This window comes from Diplotaxodon limnothrissa, linkage group LG14 (assembly GCF_057381915.1).
Source record: "Diplotaxodon limnothrissa isolate DT_005_m linkage group LG14, D_limnothrissa_male_GT1.1, whole genome shotgun sequence".
NCBI classification, from domain to species: Eukaryota; Metazoa; Chordata; class Actinopteri; order Cichliformes; family Cichlidae; genus Diplotaxodon; species Diplotaxodon limnothrissa.
In genome coordinates, this window is record NC_140609.1 from 14122213 (window position 1) to 14144968 (window position 22756).

At 40.7% G+C, this 22756-nt stretch overlaps 1 protein-coding gene across 1 annotated transcript in view; it reads left to right on the plus strand.

The window, feature by feature from the left end:
* The window catches only part of dner (delta/notch-like EGF repeat containing), a 76338-nt gene that overhangs the window by 42354 nt on the left and 11228 nt on the right, over nt 1–22756 (plus strand). The window contains exons 4-7 of the mRNA XM_085371236.1: nt 3717–3880; nt 6795–6943; nt 7727–7880; nt 14698–14811. Coding sequence (XP_085227362.1) covers nt 3717–3880; nt 6795–6943; nt 7727–7880; nt 14698–14811 — 581 coding nt within the window. The remainder of the gene's footprint in view (nt 1–3716; nt 3881–6794; nt 6944–7726; nt 7881–14697; nt 14812–22756) is intronic.

Here is a 22756-nt window from a genome sequence, read left to right on the forward strand (position 1 = left end):
AATTATTCACTGGCCACGAAAAATGAGACAAATGCCAACATGAAGTCGAACAAAGCCTTACACACTCCCGACACGCATGAGTGTAGAGCATTCAAATGCAGGACTAGCTGTCAGATATCACCGGGCACATTTTCATTTAAAAACCCCGGATATCTCGACTCCTCATGTTGCGCCTCAGGCTGAAGCGAAGGAAAACTCATTTCAGCTACAAGCAGCCCGTCCACCATCTTATTACTGCAGTCACTGCTCGTAGCTTCACCTCCAGGCTCAGCCCCCCTCTTTGCCGCAGCGCTGTGGGACAGCCATCGTATTGATTCATCCAACCTGCCCTCGCTCCTCAGCTCAAACCTACAATATATCCTTATGGACCACAAAGTGTGCCTGGCAGATTTCTTTTTAAAAGCAAAATTGGCTTACTTAAGCAGTTCTGTCCTCTTTTGAATAATAAATTTAGTGCTGTGTAAAAGTCTTAGTCTTTAGTGATGTTTAAAAATAGTTTTCCAGGTTTTCTGAAGGTCTTTTTTTGGGCATTGTACGGTGGCCCTGAGAGGCCAAACAGACAGCAACTTAAGAAAACACCAGCAATAAGAAAGCACACAAAACACAACGGAAACAGGAAAAAAGAAAACAGAAATAGGAAAAAACAGATCTCAAAAAGCACAAGGGAAGTGTTTCTGGGGAGACAATAACCCGATGGACCAGTTGCAGGAACCAAAATATGCTAAGGATTTTGCTGGGAGACACTTAAAAGAAGTGGAGGATCTATCGTTTTTGTGAGGAAAGAAAAGATGAGATGTAAGTGTGTTAGCCTGACTGTTAGCCTAAAAATCTGTCATCAGTATTATGTGAGTCATGATAAAACACACCTACCATGTTTTGGGTTCCTGCAACTGGTCCCTCGAGTTATTGTCTCCCCAGAAACACTTCCCCCTTTTTTTTGTTGTTGACCTATTTCTGTTTTCGTTTTTTCTATTTCCGTTTTGTTTTGTATGCTTTGGCAGCATTTTTCTTATTGCTGGTGTAGAATTGGCTGCTTTTTACTAGATTTCAGTCCACTTTATGTACCTGACCATTTTCAGAGGAGTGTTAAGCCACTTAAAACTCATGAATCATTCAAGCCCCAAAAGGCACCTAATTCGAGGTATATCTTGTGTCTACAAAGAACCAGTTTTTAATTGTATCTTTAAGTGCTTTGTTACTAGCAGCCTGTCACAAAACACGCAGCAAAAAATGCCAAATACAGCACAGTTTGACAGGCATAAGATAAAATATTTGCACCGGTAAGGTGAGAGTTGTTAGTTGGATACCTGGCATAGTATGGCGTCTATCCTTAAGAAATCTGAGGAAACTGGAGAGTGGAAGACAAAAGAAAAGGTATCTACAGCAGATGAACAGAATCTGAAAGTCATGTCCTTAAGACAGGAAAAAATCCAGCAAAGCGACCAACAAGACCCGAGAGATGCATCTGAGCCTTCAGTTGATCATCTACTGTTCACTGAAGCCTCATCAGAAATGGTCTCAGTGGAATATTGGCTGTCAAGAAGTTATTCTTAAGGAAGGGAAACAGGGAGAAAAGACTGACGCATGCCAAATTACACAAGAATTGGACTGAAAATCAGTGACAAGAAGTCTGATGGAGCGACGAATCCAAATGAGCAATCATAAGGATGTATGGAGGAGATGAGGAGACAGGTACAGCAGTGAGTGTAGGGAACCATCTGTCATGGTTTGGGGCTGCGTTTCAGCCTGTGGTGTTGTGGATCTTGTCAAAACGATGGAAATACAGAATAAACACAGAAAAGTAGCATCACTTGCAGCAATTTGCTTTTTCTTCATAACAATGATCCCAAACATGCTGCCAAAGCACACCTGGATAGAAAAACACTGAATGAAACACTGCGTGTCATGGATTGGTCTCCCCAGAGCCCGGACATCAACATTAGTGAAGCAGTGTGGGGTCATCTTGACAGAGAACAGAACAAACAGCAGAAACATCCAAAGAAGAGCTTTGGATGTCCTTCAGGAAGCCTGGAGAACTATTCCTGAAGACTACTTTATAAGGAAGTTGGACTAAGAGAGTTCAGACTGGTTATTAAATATTGAGCTTATTAGAATTGTATAAACTCTGTTTATGCCTCATATACTGTATTGCCAAGAACACTTACACTTGTTATAATAAGTCCCTGCACCTATTTCCCATGACGGGCTGGCTCAGTATGTTTACACAGCACTACAAATATCAGTCTTTAATTCTGAATAATTTATTACCATTTTATATTTTTTCATGCCAGCAAAGTTGACTCTGATTTTTTATGTTTTAGTAATGAATCAAACAGCTTGTTACAAACACTCCTGTGTGCTTATTTGTCACGCCAGGCACATCCTGTATCTGTCATTTTTTTATCCTAATTTCTCTGTAAATCTGTTTCATCTGTGGCTGAGTGTATGAAAAGCACACAGAGGTAATAATAACAATTACTGCTCTTATAAGTAACAAGCGTTCATTAGAACAGATACGTGACGGCGGGAGCTGAGAGCGTAATCAGATTGATTTTTGTTTTTGTTAATATTGGATGGATTAGGTGTGGGAGTGGGGTTAGAGGGCTTCTCAATTGCATTTAAACAAGAGGAGGCTCATTGAAGCTGCTGCCTCTCACAACCCCCAGTGACAGATTTCACTCTGCTCTGCGTGGTGATCCAGCTCGGCTCAGCTCGGCTTGGCTCTGCTCTTTACTGTCTCTTCAGCAAGCAGCTGGTGGAGCTCGGCGTCTCTGGCATGAAACATGGCGCGCATTGTTCTTCTCGCTCTGCCCAGAGGGATTAGATCATCCTGCTGGCAGCACGATCCCCAGAACAGTAGGCCTCCAGATACGGGATTTACCCTCATGGTCCGTGTTGGCTGTGGCTTTGGTAGCAGTGAGAGATGGACTGAGCTCTGTAAATAATACTTTGTCTCATCGATATCATTTGGGTTGCTGATCTTGGCCTCTGCATAGACATTAATTTGGAATTGCTCAATAATAGGTTTGTCTAAATAAGAGACCAAAGAGATCATTTTGGTGTCACTGGTATTTTTATGTGACTTATGTTTGAAATATGTGGTCTGCAGAGACCTCCGTGTCCCCGGGGGTCTATTTAATGGCTCAGTGTGAATGATGGATGCCAGCAACACTGATTGTATTTCACAACTCTATTCACAAGATTCACAGTGTTTCCACAAGAAGCATCAACCTCTCTGGCAGTCATTACTCACAGACCTGACTATGATCCCAGCTTGGACTCACCAACAGGAGGACAGTACTTTAATCATCGGGTACGCCGCACAAAATGTCCTTCGGTACAAAAACTGACTGACTGTTGAGCTGCTGTCGACCATGACGTGTGCACACGGGATGATATTTCACCAAACTTCTTCTTTTGAATAAAATAATCATTAGCAGAAGCAGGCAGCTTCACATAGAAGATTCATTCATGTGTCTAATATTTCAAGCTGACATGCTGACATTTTAAAAAGGTTCATGGCTGGCAAGATGGATTAGACCCTCGCTAGGTATACAGTAGCAAAAGCGTGCACTACGTGGATTGTGTTTGAGCACTGAGTCTTGAATTTTCTTGTGCAACCTATGATTTACACACTGAAGGCTGTAAGCGTTCGTCACGAGCTGGGAAAGCAGCCTCATCATACTTGATTCCCTTCCTGTCTCTGCTCCAAACAGGGTCGTGGTGAATGCCAGTGGAGCTCCCGTGCTGTGGCGAGTGAACGAAGAGGGTTTCCTCCGTTCGTCCATTTTGAACGGCACCACCATGTGGTTCCTGCAGACCCCGGATGGACTGGTGGTGCCAGACCACTTGCTTCCCCTGGGACAGAACTACTTCCTGAGTAAGCCTCTGGTGTCCTGGTACTTTTTAATAATGCCTTTTGGGAAATATTAGCATGCAAACACAGGAAACTACAATAGTGGACATGTGCCAAACATCAGCATGTTAGCATTTAGCTCTTTGAGGCAACCAGCCCTGAGCTGTATTTCTGGACACAGAAACCAAGAATCTGGATTTGTCTTTACTTAAAGGCATCAAAATTAAACAGCCTTGAGAAGAACAGAGGATTTAGTTTGTTATGAATAATTTCTTTAAAAAAGCTGGTAAATCCGGTTTGAGTATGTTTGGCTCAGATTGCATAGAAAATATAGGCATACGGTGCTTAACAAATTTATTCGACCAGCTGCCATAAAATCAAGAAAACACTTTTTTAAAATTGAAAATGATGTTGTTATTTTTTAAGCAAATATTAAACTGAATTCATGTTTTCAAATCCAAATTTGAGCAGAAACACTGCAAATGAATTAGGCGCAACACTCGACCACTAAAAACAAATGTTCAGGAACGCAAGTAAACGGATGCAGTTTGGCATCTTAATCAAAAATAATATCGCACTTGTACTATTTTTCTGCTTTTTTTGGTAAAAACATTTAATTTGAACATTTCTAACCACAATGATTATAGATATTATAGATTAACGAGCTTGTGCTTATTGGCGGATTAACCATGACAGAAACATAACAAACAAGAGCTCAACTCCTCCTGAAGGACAGGGCCTATATCAAATCTGTGATGTCAGCATTGGTAATATAAAAATCTAGTGTAGCGAATTAATTAATGTCAAAATATAAAGTTAAAGAGCTCAATGCCCCCCTAGTGACTAATATATTGGTTCAAAGTTTGGAGATGATCCAATAGAAACTAAGATTTTTCCCTAATTCGTGTGACTCTGGCCCTTGACCCTTAACCTCGAAGCACTACATACTAAAACTGCCTATTTTATTAACTTTGCCGATATGATTGCAGCAGAATTAGTTGAAACCTTTAGCTTCTATAGGCTGTAAAGATTTTAAGATTCGAGTGTGTTGTACAGCGGTCTCCGTGCCCTGTCATATGATACATTACTTGATATGGTTTCTGGAATTTCGTTTTCAAGGTCGACTTTGACCTTGCTGCCTGAGAATGAAGGCCAAGGTCAAATGTTTAGCCCACCTAGGTACTCGTGTCCCCCAAGGCTTGGTGTATTGTTGTGAAGTTTGAGGATGATCTATAAAAAAATTGTGGGAAATATAAATAGATAGTCCCTCGATGACTCCAAACCAGCCATAACTTTATTAAAACTAGATACATATTTACAGAGAATCGTGTGTTTTTTTAATTATTTAATGTGTATGGCAGTTCATCCAACAACCACAGAAAAGCTGAATTTGAAACATTGTCAAGAAGCTCCAAATAGATCATTTACAGCCGAGCCAAAAACATCAGAGGATTAATGAATTTAAATAAGTTGTAATTGCGACGTTTATTCTTCAGTGTCATCGGGGGAAAATAACATAACATTTGCATATGTGAGTCAGAATGTTTTATTTGCATACCGAACAGACATTTATGCTGATATTCCATCTGTGTTTTAATACCGAGCTTCACACGGGCAGTTTTTGAGTATTCACAGAGTGGTGCCAAAAAACCATGGCGTGAGCTGCAGCGGGTGCCGCCGGGGGTTAATTGGAGCCTCGCTCCTTTGACTGAAGGGCTGGCTGACCCCTGCGTGTGCTCTACATACCTGATGCTGTTTCGCTACTCTTCCCGGCTGCTGACCTTGACACGTCTGGTAACTCGGTGGCAGCTTCACCGGAGAGAGACGGAGGGAGGGAGAAAGAGAAGGACACGGTGGCGGTGGCAATGACACTGGGGAGTTAAATCAGAGAGAAGAGAGGATGAGGAAGGATGGAAGAAGGAGAAAGAAGAGTTAGATAAGGAGGGAGCAAGGGAGGAAAGGAGACAACAAAGAAAGGGATTAGAGGAAAGGATAAAGGGGCGTGAAGGAGGCGTGAATGAAGGACAATTTGTGGGAGAAGGATGAAGACGCAGGCGGTATCGCATTTATTGAATAAAAATGCTTGCAACAAAACCAAACTCACATCTACGCATGATTTTAAGCGTGCTGCATGTTTCCCTGCAAGATCAGGGGACAGGAGGAAAGACACAGGCACCCATCTACACATGGGATGGAAGTGCCATGTTTGTGGCCATGTGCTTTCCTCGCAGTTTAAAAGCGCAATGACTGCGCAGGTCCGACTTTCAGTGTCATTGTGCTGACGATGGTTCGGTCGGGGATGACGGAGGAACACGCGTCGTTTTATCAGGGCTCCGATTGGCCGAGGAGCTTGCGTCATCGCTGTCGTCACCGGTGTTGCTCCAAAAGAATGGCAGGTGATATCCACTACGAAGCTATTTTTATCCGAGTGCCCGCGAAGCTGTCAGCTTTGATTGAACCTATAATACGACATGTTCTACATTTATAGATCCAGAGATGGGGAGAGACAAAGACAGAGAGGCACAGTCTCTATTCTTTTATTACCACTTAAGTTTTATGCAGTTTTGGGGCAGCGGTGTGTACTTTTACTAAAGCATTGTTAAATGAAAGCTGTGTGCAGCTGCTGCAGGCCGATGTTTGATGATTCACTCAACATGCTAAAAGGCTAAAAATACAGCTGAGCGCTAGGCGAGAAAAGAGAAGGGCTTGCCAACAATTCATCCTCTGGGGACCAGGAATCCTTTTAAAAACTCTCCAAAAGGTGTTGCGATATTTATAAATGAAGAGCCGTGTCTGAAAATAGAAAAAGAAAGTACATCTTCAGACTGCTGTATGGTTAAAAACTCCACCACCGAGTCCAATTATCCATCCAAATTATCCATCACATATTACTGTACTTGTTGTATAAATGAGCAGATTACACACTCTCTTGTGGCAGGTGTGATTCGCGTTGGCGCTCCCACGGCCCCGGAGGTCACGCTCCGTCTCAACCTGACGGTGAAGGCCAGCAGCTGTGTGGAGCCCGGCAGCAGCTTCAGTGACCCTCAGTGCTCCGGAAAAGGCAAATGCATCACCCAACCCTCTGAGGTGAGAACGTTTCTTTTCTTCACCCGAGAACACATTTCAGTGCTCGCTGATACAAGAAGCTACTTTCAGCAGTCAGTATGTGACTAAAATGAAGAATCCTTGCTTTAATTCAAAGGGTTTTTACAAATTAAAGCCTTTTTTATACACAGCCCTCCAATAGGTTCACGTTTTATGGGACAAACTAGCATAAATTAGTGAAATAAATAAAGGTAGCACCGCTGAATGGGCACGCTCATTGCTTTAGTTTTAGCAATCTCTTTATTGCTTTCTAACATCTAAAACATGCAACTTCCAAAAAAGCTGAATTCCCATTATCATCATCATCAGAGATGCATTATTGTGCTCTGTTTTGATCACTGAAATTTAATAGCTGGAAGAACAAACACTGCGGTGCTATTTTTGATTTATGCAGGCCTGTTTTAATTATCCGTTGCTCATAGTTAAAAATGGATCCACTGAGCCCCAACATTCACGTACCGAACCAAAAAAAGATGTAGCGGTTGGTTGTGCCTCTTAAGCGTGAATGAAAGTGTAGAGAGGGAGGTGTTGGAGAGGTCATCTCACCGTGTCTGGTTTTGTGCCGTTTCTTCTGTTTTCCCTCGTTAGCTGAGAAAACCAAACTGTGTCACCGCTGCTCATAATTGCATTGTTGTGTCGCTGAATTATTTCACAATCTGCGATCTCATTATTACTGTTTCACAAGTTTTTCCTCCCTCCTGCCGTTTCGCCGTTAGGGCTCCCTGATTTGACGCGTGAAATCTGTGTGCTGTCGCTTTTTTGCAGAGCACCTTCTTCTGCGAGTGCGAAGACGGCTACACCGGGATTTTTTGTGAGGAATATGACGCCTGCCACCACCGACCTTGTCGCAACAACGGCACCTGCACTGACATCAGGCAGGGGGGTGAAGGACGCAACTTCACGTGCACCTGTCAACCAGGTGTGTGTGGTGAACTTGTTCTCATTCCAGAGCGTCAGATATTGCTGCTTGGAGGCGGATGCTTGTGCTCGTGATTTTCACTCACTGAGTTGTTTTGTTTTCATTCACTTTTTTCACCAAAGCTGACTTTGCAAGGTTAAGAAAAGATTGTGTTTTGGGTTAAAACTCACAGCATTAACCCTTTTGTGTGTGGCCTATCACACTATCAGTGTTTTTATGCCATATCGTGTGGTTTTACTTTCAGTGCTGTTTTTGAGATAGACTGTTTGAACATCTCAATTCAGGTTTATTTATATAGTGCCAAATTACAACACCATTTGTCTCAAGGTGCTTTATATTGCAGTGTCAAGATACAGTACTCTGAAGAAAGCTCAAACAATGAGCAACACGTGGTAAGGATGTTGGTAAGGAACAACTCCCTGAAAAGAGAAAAAGGAGAAAATAGAGAGATGGGACAAAAGGGAGGGAGAAGGTAAATTAATGATCTGTTCAAATGGTGAATAAAGGTGGTAAATGGAAAGAAGTGCTCAGTGCATCACATCAAGTCCTGCATCAGTCTGAGCCTATAGCAGCATACCAAGAGGGTTCAGGGTCACCTGATCCAGCACTAACTATAAGCTTTAGCAAACAGGAAAGTTTTAGGGATAATTTTGAAAGTAGAGAGGGTGTCTGTCTCCCGAATCCAAACTGGGAACTGGTGCTACAAAATACTCGTCTCCCATTCTACTTATAGAAACTCTACACAAGTAAGCCTGCAGTCTGAGAGTGCAGTGCTTTATTTGGACAATATGGTACTATGAAAATCTGTAAGATATAATAGGGCCAGAATATTCAAGATCTTGTATGTGAGGAGAAGGATTTTAAATTCAATTCTGGATTTTGCAGGGAGTCAATTAAGACTCTCTCTTTTTAGACCCTGTCAGGACTCTCGCTGCAACATTTTGCATTAACTGAAGGCTGTAATAAATTACAGTTGTCCAGCCAATGAGTGATAAATGCATGAAGTAGCTTTTCAGCAGCACCCGGAGACAGAGATGGAAAAAGAAAAGCACACCCACATATTTCTTTAAAATGCAAATTAAAGGACGTACATTCCTCACAGTGTTACTGGAGGCCAAGGTAATGCAATCCAAAGCAGAGGCGGAGCCAGACATTGTAAACACCCGGGGCTTAGCCCTAAAGGGTAATATGCGTGCGGGGGGGGGGGGGGGGTTGGAAATGACAAAAAAAAACCTGCTGTGAAGTTGAAGATTTATTAGGCTGTGTTGTAAGCTTAAAAAAAAAACTTAATATGAGAAAAAAAAATATCACATATGTAGCTTAAAAACGGTTTTTTACTTAAACAGCAAGGCAGAACAAAATTAGGGCTGTTTCAAGATACGGGGACTAAACCCCATTTCAACCACACGCAGAACTGATCCAGAATGAAAACAGTAGAATAACAGTTCAAAATCAAGACTACTTCAGGACTTAACCAACAAAGAACCAAAATCAAAACTAGATGACGGTAGCACTGAAAATCATCACAGATCTGCACTACACTGACAACACCTCTTTATTGTGGTAACATGAGACTGTATCTTCGAGGCTTGAGTTTTGCAAACCTATCAATGACATTTTCAGGGTCAACATTATCCAAGTACTCCCTTTCAATAGATAATATGGCCAAATCATTCAGCCTCTCTTGTCCCATGGTTCTCCTTAGCCACATGTGGAGACGACGCAAGGCACTAAAAGAGCGCTCACAGCTGCAGCTACTGACAGGAATGGTTAGTGCAATTCTAAAGATGACCTTCAGAGTTGGGAACATGTCCTCGTCAAGCAAGTGGAAGGCAGTTGTGATGTCGCAAATGTCCTCTTTTTCCATTTTTCTTTTCATGAAGTTTTTTGCCACAACAAGTTCTTCAGGCTTTATTGTCACATGGTAGTGTGCCGCAATGGGTTTTAGGGCATCTTCGGAAAGGAATGTTGGGGAGGATGGATTGCATGCCTGAATGCCCTCCATTATTTTCTGTCCTGCCCCAGAAAATCTGTCTGCTAGCTCCTGCAACATTCGGTCCAAACAAGGAAAGAATATCTCGTACCTAAACTCTGCTGAGCTTGTGAGATTTGGTGTTGCACCACAGCTGGACTCAAGTACAAATCCTTCAAGTCTTTTCTGTTTGTGTCTTGCCCCCTGAGGAATCTGGATGTTGTAGCTTCCACAAATGTCCATGGCCTTCTCAAATATTTCCTCAGCAGCAGCCTCTGTGCGCAGTTTACTCAGTGTATCAACTACCGACATCTTGTACTCCACAGCTTTGCCCATGTCTAGCCTTTCTCCCTGCAGGTAGCGGTGCAGGCCTTCAGTGGTGCCAAGCAGCTGTGAGAACATGATTAACATGTACACAGTCTTGGGTTTTGACAGCTTGGACAAGATCCCTTTAGCAATAGGAGTGTTTGTGGCTTCGAGAGTTGCTAAAACTGCAGAAATGTTGTTGAGAAGGGCTTTGATGGAATTTACTTGGCAGGCCCATCTTGTGTTAGAGAGCTGAACAAGCTCAGATGCAAACAGTCCAAGGTCCTTTTGCAGTTCCTTAAACTTTGTGTGGTTTACCAGGGAGGTGTTAAAAAATGTGTAGACATTTTCCAAAAGTCCAAAGAAGTCAGAAGCAGCTGGAATAGCCTTGCATGTATGGCAAAGGACAAGGTTGAGCTCATGTGCATAGCAGTGCACATATACTGCTTCAGGGTGTCTCTGTCTGAAACGGGCCTGCACACCACCCACAGCACCACTCATGACAGATGCCCCATCATAGGATTGAGCAACACAAATTAAGTCACTGAGCGTGTGATACTGCAACAGCTCCTCAATAGTGTCTGTAATGCACTGTGCATCAAACCTTTCTAGTTTCCGTAGACCAAGAAAACATTCTTTGACATGGCCTTTACATGACACAAAACGTACACACACTGCAAGCTGCTCCGTGTGCCCATCTCTAGCCTCATCAGCCATAACAGAGTACATCTTAGCTTCCTTCATCTCTTTAACTATATTTCCAGTTATTTCATGTGAAATACTGGTTATCATATCATTTTGTGAAAAATGAGACACATAGGTAGTATGTGAGACAGGACTGTAATTTTTCAAAAATGGATCAAATGTTTTCAGCAGCTTCATGCACTCAAGGAAGTTCCCTTGATTATGACTGGTGGATTCCTGCTCATCGTGGCCACGGAATGGTATTCCTTGTTTTCCAAGGAAACTTGTTACAGCTAAGATCCTGTGGAGATACTGTCGTCTCTCTGAAATCTGTGCTGCGCTTGCTGATCTAAGTTGCTCAACAACGTCACCTTGGTTTTTTGTGGTCTTACAGCTGTGCCAGCAGATCATAGAAGACGAATGGCTAGAACTCTTTTCGTGCTCCCTAAAGGCATTTAAAGCCCTCTTCCAATTGCAGAACCCTGAATGACTGAGGCCATCTTTTTTTAAAGTATTCTGCTTCCCAAAAATGCGACATGAAAAACAGAAAGCCAAGTTCCTCACAACAGAATACTCCAGCCATGTAAACTGTTCAAACCAACTCTTATTAAACGCCCTCTGCTGACCTCCAAACTGGCTCAGCGGATATTGTGGGAGGACATTTTGTCTTGGACCACTTTCTAGAGTTCCTAAATCATCTCCTGCTGCTCCTTCCAGTAAACCTCCTTCAGCTGTCCTTAACGATCCACCTGCTGCTTCCTGCTGTGATGCTGTTGTGTTTTGGTTTTCACTTGCTTTCCTGATTTCCCCTAACCTCTCTGAATGATCAGAAAGAGAATCATTACTAATTAATGATCCCTCTGTATTTGTCTTTGTGAGTCACAAGTTTGTGCCATATTATTTTTAATTCTACCAAAGTACTCTATTTAGATTCAGAAAAGTTTATATAACTAATTAGCCTTGTGGTGCAAATAAGTTTGCATAACTTAATAAATATAGAATTTGAAAAATAACAAACCTAAAAAGATACACTAGGTACTAGATATGTGTTCTGATGTTTTGGCAAACAACCATTTGACTAACATGTCTGTCTCACCTGGTTCTTGTTCCATTTCTCTTCTGTCCTCATTCTCCTCTCCATCTCCCTCTCTCACCCTCTCTCTCCCTCTTTGTGCTGACAATCAAACCAAACACCAACATCATCAAATATACAGTTGAAACCAGATATTTACATGCTCTTCAGATAAAAACACAAACACTTATTTAAGGTAAAACCTCAAATTAGACTAAATGTTTAATTTATATTTGTTAACTTTAAGAGTAAAGAGAGAAACTATCTGTATTTCTTAATTGCAAATGACACCCAAATTGTATTCAAAATTGAGCCACACTTATGGAGCTCCACAGTTCTTTTCCTGGTGTTTTGTTGACATCTCTTGATTTTCCCATGTCACAGAAACAGGCTCTGTGTTTTGCCTTATATGCATCCACAGCTGTGCTACCAATTTACTCACATGGACTCTACTAACCTATCAGAAGCTTCTTCAGCTCAGAATGGAATCGTCTGGAGTTTTCTTATTATTTAACAATAAACTTAGTGTATATGTACTCCTAAATTTGATGAAAGTGATAATAAATAGACAGATCTCTCTCTCTTTATTCTGACATTTAACTAATTCAGAATATATTTCAATATTTATCTAAAACAAAAGTTTACTCTAAATTGATGTTGTACAGTAAAAACGTTTTATGTTTTCTCCCTAAAGTGTATGTAAATATCTGGTTACAAATGTGAATATCCTGCTGTGTACTGAAATCCCTCTTGTTTTGCATAGAAATATACTGAACAACATACAAAGCATAATATATAAAATAACATTTACCAGAGTTTTTTCTTTGAAAGAACCCTCGAATGTCCATTTTTATATTTCAGTGCATTACTGAAACCGATTTAGTCGGGGAGGGTAAGAACTGAAAATATGAAATAAACACACGTAAGCTAAGACTCTCTAAAAAATAGCATTTGTTCGGCTTTTCATTTCACCGTGTGTTGATTCACTTGAAGAGCAAATAACGTAATATTGGTCAAGTGATCAGTTTCATATCAATCTTTCGTGATGCACCGTCATATTTACATTATTTGTACGGTACGAATGATTTGCTTTGGTACCTGGTCAAACTTAAGCTCTCCTCTGTCTGCCTGGCTCCGTCTCTCCAACAGCGCACTCACGAGCAGCAGCTGCCCCGCCCCCTCGCTCAGTCGCTTAGTGCCTGAGCTTGGATCATACCAATATCAGGGGGGGGGGATTCACGCACAGTCGTAAATTCCCACAGTGTGCACTATGTGCTTCGAATATTGTGTGTACTTTTTGTTTTATACAGTTGTCAGCCAGGCATCTAACTATGAAAAAATTACACTCCAAAATACCCCGGGCTTCTGACAAAACAACCCGGGCTTAAGCCCCGTAAGCCACCCCCACGCTCCGCCCCTGATCCAAAGTAAGTATCAGCTAGACACCATGTTTCTAAGAGCTTTTGGGCCGAGTACAATAACCTCAGTTTTATTTGAATTTAGAAACAGAAAATTTCATCCAGGCCTTTATACCTTTAGGACATCTGGCTTGATGGATAAATATAGCTGGGTGTCATCTGCATAGCAATGGAAATGTATGCAATGTTTTCTTGTAATGTATAAAAACTAGAAATTTAAAAAGTAGTGGTCCCAGTATGCTTTTGTATTTGAAGAAGATTCCCCATTCACATATTTTGGAACCTGACTGTGTTGTCTTGGCTGGGAGGTGAGAGCTTCTTTCATTAAGAAAATGTCTGAATAAAAAGAGCAGCAGAGAGTAGCCTGAACTTTTGATCTTGTCAGATTTATTTTGAGATGGGAACTGGAAAAAAAGACCCTGTGGTAGGAAGGTAAATGTCACAGGTGACTACTGATTGCCAGTCACTTCTCATTAGCATGTTGTGCTAACGAGCCCTCTGTGAGCATCTGTTTGGAAAAAAATTAAGAAAGCGGAAACAGACAGCAAACACCACCGTCTTTACTAGGTGGCTCAGGTGGTCTTGCTGACATTATTCTTTAATTAGAAACCAAATTAGGCACAACTCTGAGCAGCCACTCTTAATAATATTAAATATTACTACGATCATGCTGTAGTTAGGCGTTGTTAGGTGGTTGCTAGACAATGTGATGACACCATAATATAACATGCCTAAATTGCGTTTACATTAGGTGTCATTACAGTAAAATTAATATCAGGCTTTTTTAATAAGGTGTTGTAAGTGCACAAAGGCTACAAATGTGTCAATTTAGCCAGCTGGTAGGTTGTTGCTAGGCAAGATGATGACATCTTAATGTATCATGCATCCCTCAAGTTACGTGGATATTCATTATTTAGTTATTACCCTAAAGTGAAAATCATATGGATATTAAATGTTATAGATGGCATTACAGCCTGTTGTTAGGTGGTTGCCAGGCTGGTAACATAATAATCATGATATCTGATGTAGATAAAGACTCTCAGGGGTGTAAGGTGTACCTGTGTGCCATTTTTGGCTGTTGAATTGATTGTGTGGGAGCAATTTGCAGGCAAACAGAGATTTCATGTATTGGAATAAAACAGCTAAAAGGTCAAGAGTAATAACACAAATGTAATAACACAGTACTTAATTAGCAATCCAACAATCTAACATTGAAAGCAAATCATTTCCAGCTTTTCCATGTATTCATCACTTTAGTCTTCTGCAGATGTATAAATATTTATATATCACATCCTTGTATGATAACAATACACAGAATGTTAACTCCAGCAAAAGCAGTGTGATCATAAACCTCGTGTCTCTCAGGTTATGAAGGAGAGCGTTGCCAGTTGTTGGTCGATCACTGCGTCTCCCAGCCCTGCAAGAATGGAGCCACTTGTTTCAGCAGCCTGGCCGGGCCCAGGTGTTACTGTCCCGAAGGTAGGAAGCCCGTTATCGCATGCTAGAACCAATCGTGTGCCGTAAGTGAATCAGAAGGAATGAGTGAAGCTGCCAGAAATGAGTGGTCTGTGTGCTTGAGATTGCCAAGAAACCTCACAGCTTATGGTGTTTGTGTGCCTTTGTGAAAAAGAAGGAAAAAGAGAGAAATCTGTAGAAATACGTTTGCCGCAGTAGTGTGTGCAGCTTTTAGCTGTTATCATAGACGCTGCGTGTGCGTGCGTGTGCATGTGTGAGAGTATCTGTGCCACTGACATGCTTAATTTGAGCCCTCCTCCTCTATTTTAATTAGTCTTCATAGCCCAATTGACCTAAAACCTGTGGCCACAAAGCAGTTGTCAAAACAGCATTTCTCAACACTGCGGTTTCCAGTATGTACACAGACTGTGAAAATATTAGCCGACCGTGGACATCAACATGTGAATAAAGAGAGCCTTGAGTGAAAATTGTTTTGTTGTTCCAGGGATAAATCCCAGCAGTCAGTTCATTCTCAGTCTGGAGGAGGCCTCACACACATTATCAGTCTACAGCTGCCTAAGGAGCAAGGTCTCCAGAGAGGAAAGGAATTCATAATCCACTGCTTTTATGAATGTTGTCTTAAGATTAAAGCAATATTGGTGAAAGCTCAGTCAAGAACTGTGCCAAAGCAGTCACTGTGCTGAGATTTTGTGAAGGGAGAGGTTTGAAAAAACTTCATGCTGCATCTGAATTTTGACTTGTAGACAAGTTTGTTGCCACATGTTGTGTAACCTTAGAAACGAATTCAAAGTAGCGACAAAGGAAAAACTGCATATTTTACACACAAATCTCAGTTCGCGAAAGGTGATAGATTCCACACTGCAACAGCACCTGGTTGTTGGAACAAATGCAAAAATAATGGCAGAGAAAATCAGTAACAGCCTGGAAAAAAAATGTTCCACCCACACAAACTCAAAATGACAAATCCATAGAAAAGGGTGTTTCATTACAGGCCATGATTTCTAACAAGGGATTAATCAATATCTCAGTAATCATTCAGAACTACAACACCTGCTCACACACTGCATGAGCAAATATTCTGCTTTTCATAAGGTAGCAGGTGGGGGTCAAATTGAGAAGTGCTTGCAGGGCTCAAAGATGACCCCACGATGTCTTATTATCTGTATGTCAGAAACTTTAATGTCTTTTGTTTTTTTTAAGTGTGTTTGAAAACTAGGGAAGACTTCAATTCAAAGAATTCAGTTCAAATGTATTTATACAGCAACAAACTACAACAACAGTTGCCTCAAGGCTTAAGGAAGGAGATCCTTAATAACAGTGTTAAACTGCTGTGTCAAACATAAGGCCCAGGGGCCAAAAACCGGCCCAGCAGAGACTATGATCCAGCCCACTCGACAGCTTTGCAACAAGTGAAGGACGGCATGAGTTTTGAATATTTAACTATATTTATTACATATTATTCAATATTATTACCTTCCTGTTTTATAGGTATTTAAAATAAAAATTTCTGTAAATGACCAAAAACGATCTGTTTTATAGTTAAATGACATTCTGGGCAATGAGTTACCAGAACTTGTTCCAAAATTTTATACATTTATTTTTTACAGTTTATGCCCAAAGAGTCATTGGGACAGACTTCATTCTTTTACTATCACAGCATTTCTTTGTTATGCAGAAAATATACTGCTGAAATTGCACTTTATTTTCTAATACCAACATATCTTAGGGATTAAGTGTGCAGTTAAACTTCTTCATACCGATAGACCGGGGGGATTCACTGGTCTGGCTTACTTGAGATCAAAGTGGGCTGTATGTGGACCACGGTGTGAGTGAGTTTGACATTCTCAGGTGTAAAACCTCTGAGTAAGAAATCATCAAAGGCTTTTATTCACAACTCATGGAGGTGGAAAAAAAAATGTATTCCACCTGTTTCAAATTGTTATAAACCCAACAAACGGCTGTTACTGGCTTCCTATGACAGCCAGCTGGTGCCGTCTTGCACCTTCTAGCAGGCATCACTAAGATGAAAAACAGAACAAGTCAGAATGGCACTACATGCAAAGAGTCCATACAAACATTTCCATTCTCACACAGATTTTAGTTGCTCTTTCAAACTGGAAACACTCCACCTATGTCGATGCAGGAACACCGCACAGTTAAATGAATTGACAACAGCCTACTGCGCCTTGTAGCTGGGGGAAAAGTTTGCCTACTGGTAATATCAATGGCAGTGATAACAGCTGATAACAACCATTTAATGGACCGATAACACTGGCTTTCCAGCTTTTCTTCTCTCTCTCTCTCTTTTTGGGAGCCAGTAGAGCAGAAACGCTCTGCAATCCATGATAAATGAGACACTCTGTATTTATTATTTTTCTCCACTGGCAAAGAAGTACAAGCAAAATTAAACAGCCAAATTGGCACATGCAGAGGATGCGTGTTCATGTTTTTAAATGCTGCTTAGAGCACAGATAGGATCTCTTCCCATATAAGTTTTCTTTCAGTGTCTGCACAGACACAAGCAATAAGTAAAAGGATGGGAGGCATGACAACTCCAGTAGCTGTCATCAGAGATGCATCAGCTTTGGGATCAATAGGGCAAATACGACAACATGAGCTGCATTTTGATTTGCTCGATTCGCCTCACAGGGAAACAAGATATTCTCATCCCTGTTTGTTTTTCCTACCGGCAGCATTTGACAAAAACAAATTTTCAGAGAGAATTTGAGCCAAGAAACAGCCAAACTGGTGTTTGAGATCTCTATCCACTGGTTTTTATTGGTTTTAACCCACAGTTTTTACTGCAATCAGCATCATGTTATCAAAAATATCTCTACATTTTTCCAATCTATACCTGCTTTTCGACTCATAATAACACAAAGTATGTACTTAGTTCCAGCTGCAGCACTTTCTCTGATGTAGAAGTCATAAGGGTTCACTTGCAATTTTCAGTTTTCAGTATAGCACCAAATTGCAATAATACTTGCCGCAAGCAGGGGCGGATCTACTGTGATGGCATGGGGTGGCATGTCCCAACCTAAAAATAATCTGTTGCCACTCCTAGTGTCACTCTAGCTTTGCATATGACAACATTGTTTATTAAAATAACCTAGCATTAAGAGTTTGAGCCTCGCTACAATTAACATTGAATACATGAAAACATCGCCCACAGGTTGATATAGATTTATTTTTTGTTTTAAGCAGCAATCGACCCTTGATTGTGCCAGAGTACATTTTAAATCAACACCAGGGGCATTTCAGATCAACACAGGTGGTTGATTGTTACAGTCTGGAAATGAATGAACGTGTGTGTGTAATAACCCAATAACTCATGAAAAATTATGTTTACATTTTTGGAGAAAATGTTTTCATGATAGTGCAGGTTTCTGACATTTTGTGTAAATTTAAGCATGTGACACTTTAATTATTTGTAATAAAAAGAGCGTTAGACGTGTTAGAAGAGTTAGACTTGTGTTTCTAACATGAGTTATAACACGTTGTGTAGCTTTCTGGATTTTAAACTTACTGGGCTACACACTTATTTATTATATAGGCTAGGACAGTACATAAAATCAAAAAATATTACATTATTCATGTAACTGAAATGTCTAATTATTTGGGTTAAAGTCAATAAGAAAGTTACAGACTATGTTTATATGAAACGTGTATACATGCTGTATTTAATGTATTTTAACCACATATACATATACAGTCTGAAAGAAGGCCTCACACACATTATCAGTCTACAGCTGCCTAAGGAGCAAGGTCACCAGTGAGGAAAGGAATTCACAATCCACTGCTTTTATGAATGTTTTCTTAAGATTAAAGCATATGCGTAAAGTAATAGCTTTGATATCCATGCCACCCTCAGATCTGCCCCTGGCCTCAAAGTACCTTATATTGTAGGTAAAGATTAATACAGAAAAAAACAACAATTGACAAGCATTTGACAACAGTGTGAAAGAAAAACTCCCTTCTAAGAGGAAGAAGCTCAACCATAATTTCTCCTGAAAACAGTGACTTCCAAAAAATCTATCGTCCCTATTTTATTGCTATATTTTAGTGTGTTTAAATTTGTGTGGTCAGAAGCAGAGAGTTTAATAAACAATGAACCAGGTGTCCAGGTTTGCAGCCCAGTCTTACTAAGTGTCCTTACCTACCTGCTTCATCATTTCCCTGTCACATGGCCATAAAGAAAAAACAAATCTTCAGTCCTGACTGGCAGATAACAACCTGTAGACTGTGGATCATGACAGCAATCATGCCTAATTTACAGGGAATGTCTTGGGTTGTTTTTTGTGCATGTTAGTATCAGTTGGAGATTTATTATCTGGACAGAAATTGCAAATTTTCAAATGTTTTGAAATGAAAATCTAGTTGTTTGGACGTAGCCTTGTTTTAAGACAGACTTTGAGAAGAAGAATGCAGGAAATTTAACTTTGATCCAAAGTGCTGGAAAAGTCAAACCTGTAGGTCTCATGTTTAATCTGAATTTCATGTGTAAGTAGGCCATGTTTCGCACTCTGAATCCTCAACAGAGACAACCACCGTCATATTAACTTCTTCTCACTTACACACACCGACAGAAAAGTGTGAAGTGTGAACGCCAGCACTGTGGCTGCCTCCAGCCAAAAGTAGAAGGGTGGAGGAGTGAGCAGGCTAGCTAAATTTATACTGTTAACTCCTGGCAGTTTGAATGCTGGCAGCAGGAACGAACAGACTCCTCTCTGTCAGCTGGGACCTATGTCACAGTGTAGTTGTGCCTCTTTAGATAAATGTACGTGTTACCGAAAAAATAAAAGCTGAACCAGACAAAGAGAGAAATGAAGCTCAAGTTCTTAAATGGAGCTAATATGTTAAATACGAAGGAAAGCGGGGGGATTAAACCACAGCGGAACAAATGCAAATCAGGAAATTACATTTATGTGTGTGTTCGGTATCAGCGGCGCTTTTGGAACTGTACGAGAGAAACGGGGAAAGGAAGATGAGATGAGGGGGCTTGGAAGAAGTCAGAGGACCAAAGAAAGGAAGGGATGAAGCAGAAAGAGAAGGAGGCAGCAAAGGGAAGAAGAGCTGTGGTGATATTTTCCCTGCCTGCTCCTGATTGCTCCTGTCCGCTCTGCTGAATGATAAATGTCCTGCTCACACGGTGAAATAAAGTCTTGCAGATCAATGGATGCTTCAGAGAGATCTCTTCATTAGTTCAATTGAGTGTGCACTCTGGTGCAGTCAGCACAGGGAGTTACTACGCTGTGAATCAGAGGACCAAGACATACAAAGAAAAGGTATGTGCGTAGAGACTGTGTCTTTCTGCTCTCTGCAGCACAATGGTGGTTCTCATGGGAGGTGAACACGGAGGAGGAGGAGGAGAAGGGGTGACGGGAGGAGGTTATTTTTAGAATCGGAAGATAGGTGAAAGAGGCAGAGGCTCACAAGATAATGAGAGGAGGCGAAGAAGAAACACGTGAGGCACATCAGCAAATGAGATCATGGATGTGCACAGGACAGAGCCCCCATACAAACACGGAGGAGCATGACGGAAACAGACTCAGCCCCTTCAGAGATGCTGGTGTAGCATTATAGATGTCCCTGTCAACACAATATTTCGGTGTGCGTTAAGGTGCTGTCACTCTGTTTTTTTGGTGACCTGACTTAGGAAGAGGGACTGATGAAAGAACATTTTGAGTCAAACCATTTGCTCTCTCTTTCTTTCTGAGGATATTATAGAAAACAAGCCATTAATCAGGCTTCAAGGTGTAATTTAACATTTTTCTGAATATGCTGAATTGCTTCTTTGAGGACCACTGTTGGGCAAGTTACTTTGAAAAAGTAATTAATTATATTTACTAGTTACTTCTTCAAAAAAGTAACTGAGTTAGTAACTGAGTTACAAGATTCTAAAAGTAATTAATTGAAAAGTAACTATTGCGTTACTTTAAAAAAAGTTTTTTAACTACTTTCCTCTACATTTCACCTTTAAAAACTATTTACTTTGCCTTGTTTCGTATCATCCTTTAGTTTACAGTTATGTTTTCATTTTGACACACTGTATTAACACAATTGATCTAAATTCAGACAAAAAACATAAAAGTTGAAAAGGTTATATTTTTTACTGTAATAACCACACACATGTTTAATGAATCATATTTCATAACTTTAAATGCAAATATAAATTGTCAATTTTAAAATCATATGCACAAGTTTTGCAAACAACAAAGTTATTTGCAGCCATTTACCTTTTACCCATTTTTAAAATAACCATTCAAACTATTTACAGAACAATCAGCTGTTCTGCATTCAGTAAGATGCCACACAAATTATTTGTGCCACTCCAAAAAAATAATTTCTGTCCACTATAAAGGAGAACATCACAGCCTGATACCTGCAGGTCTGACAGCAGCAGGTGTATCACTCCTGTTTCTACCTGGAGACAGCAGTCGCCTCATTGTTCTGACACACAACACAAACCTATCCACAACACTACACACTAACTACACAAGACAACACATTAACTACACACTCCAAACATGCTAAACGTCACAAATTTCTCAAAACTCGCTCTCTTTTTTTCTGCTGTCTTTCTTTCTTTCTCTCTCTCTCTCTCTCTCTCTCTCTCTCTCTCTCTCTCTCTCTCTCTCGTGCCATCACTCCTAAAACTTTCCCCTCTTCCTAAACAACCAAATGTCATGTCGCCACATCATTTTTTGATTGGTCGACATTTTTCCACAAACACGAACGGGCTGTTTTTTGGTTTTTTTTATTATTTTTTGGTCATAAGCAGAGAGTGATTGCTGCGCTGTCCTTAGACAGTAAACGTGGCGAAACTATTGAGGAAAAAACGCTGTGTATATATTTTTATCATGACTCTGGTTTTACGAGGCTTATCAACACAATTTATAAACTGGTATATATCACCTTGTTGCTTTGTCTTGAAGTGGTCATGTGATTGGCTTACCACGACTACTTTATTCTTCCTCAGTCAAACAGCAGCACTCATGCGATTGTTTTGCCCCCTTAGCTCCAGGTGTTGTGCCAAAAAGTGATCGTCTGCCAGAAAGTGATTGCTGCCCGCGGGAGCGCGTTCTCGATTACTTACATAGACAGCTGCTTCCATGCAACTGATATAAGGTGCAGCAAGCTAAAGACAGCTGCAACCGTCTGTTTGTTGAAAAATAGTAGTGCGACCGCACCACATTTTCTTGTTAGTAACGGTAACGACGTTGTAACGATAGAAATAGTAATTAGTTAGATTACTCGTTACTGAAAAAAGTAACGCCGTTAGTAACGCCGTTATTCCCATCACTGTTGAGTACTGATTCTGCAGCATCAAAACTGTTTTGTATTGATCATTGCATACAGGTGCTGTTTCTTTTTTCAGTCACATTGAGTAGATACAGTTAAATTATTGCATTCTAATTTACACTCACTGGCCACTTTATTAGGTGCACATTTTCAGGTGGTCATTAATGCAAATACCTAATCATGAAATCACATTGCACCAGCTCAATGTGTTTAGGCATTTAGACATGGTCGAGACAACCTGCTGGAGTTCAAACTGCTGATCTACTGGGATTTTCACACGCAACCATTTACAATTCACAACGAGAGAAAAAAAGAGACATAAAAGAGAAAATCTCTATTTAGCAGCGTTTCTCTGAGAGAAAATGTCAGAGGCCAGGAGAGTGGCCATACTGCTATAAGTTGATAGGAAGGCAACATTAACTCAAAGAACCAATCACTGCAACCAGCGTATGCAGAAGAGTGTCTTTGAATGTGCATCATGTCAAACTTTGAAGCAGTTGACCTGCACCAGCAGAAGACCACACCAGCTAACAGCTAACAGCAGGAAACTGAGGCTACAGTTCACACATGCTGAGAACATTGGAAAAATGTTGGTGTGATAATGAGTCTTAATTTCTGCTTTAACCCCCAAAGTGTAGGGTCAGAA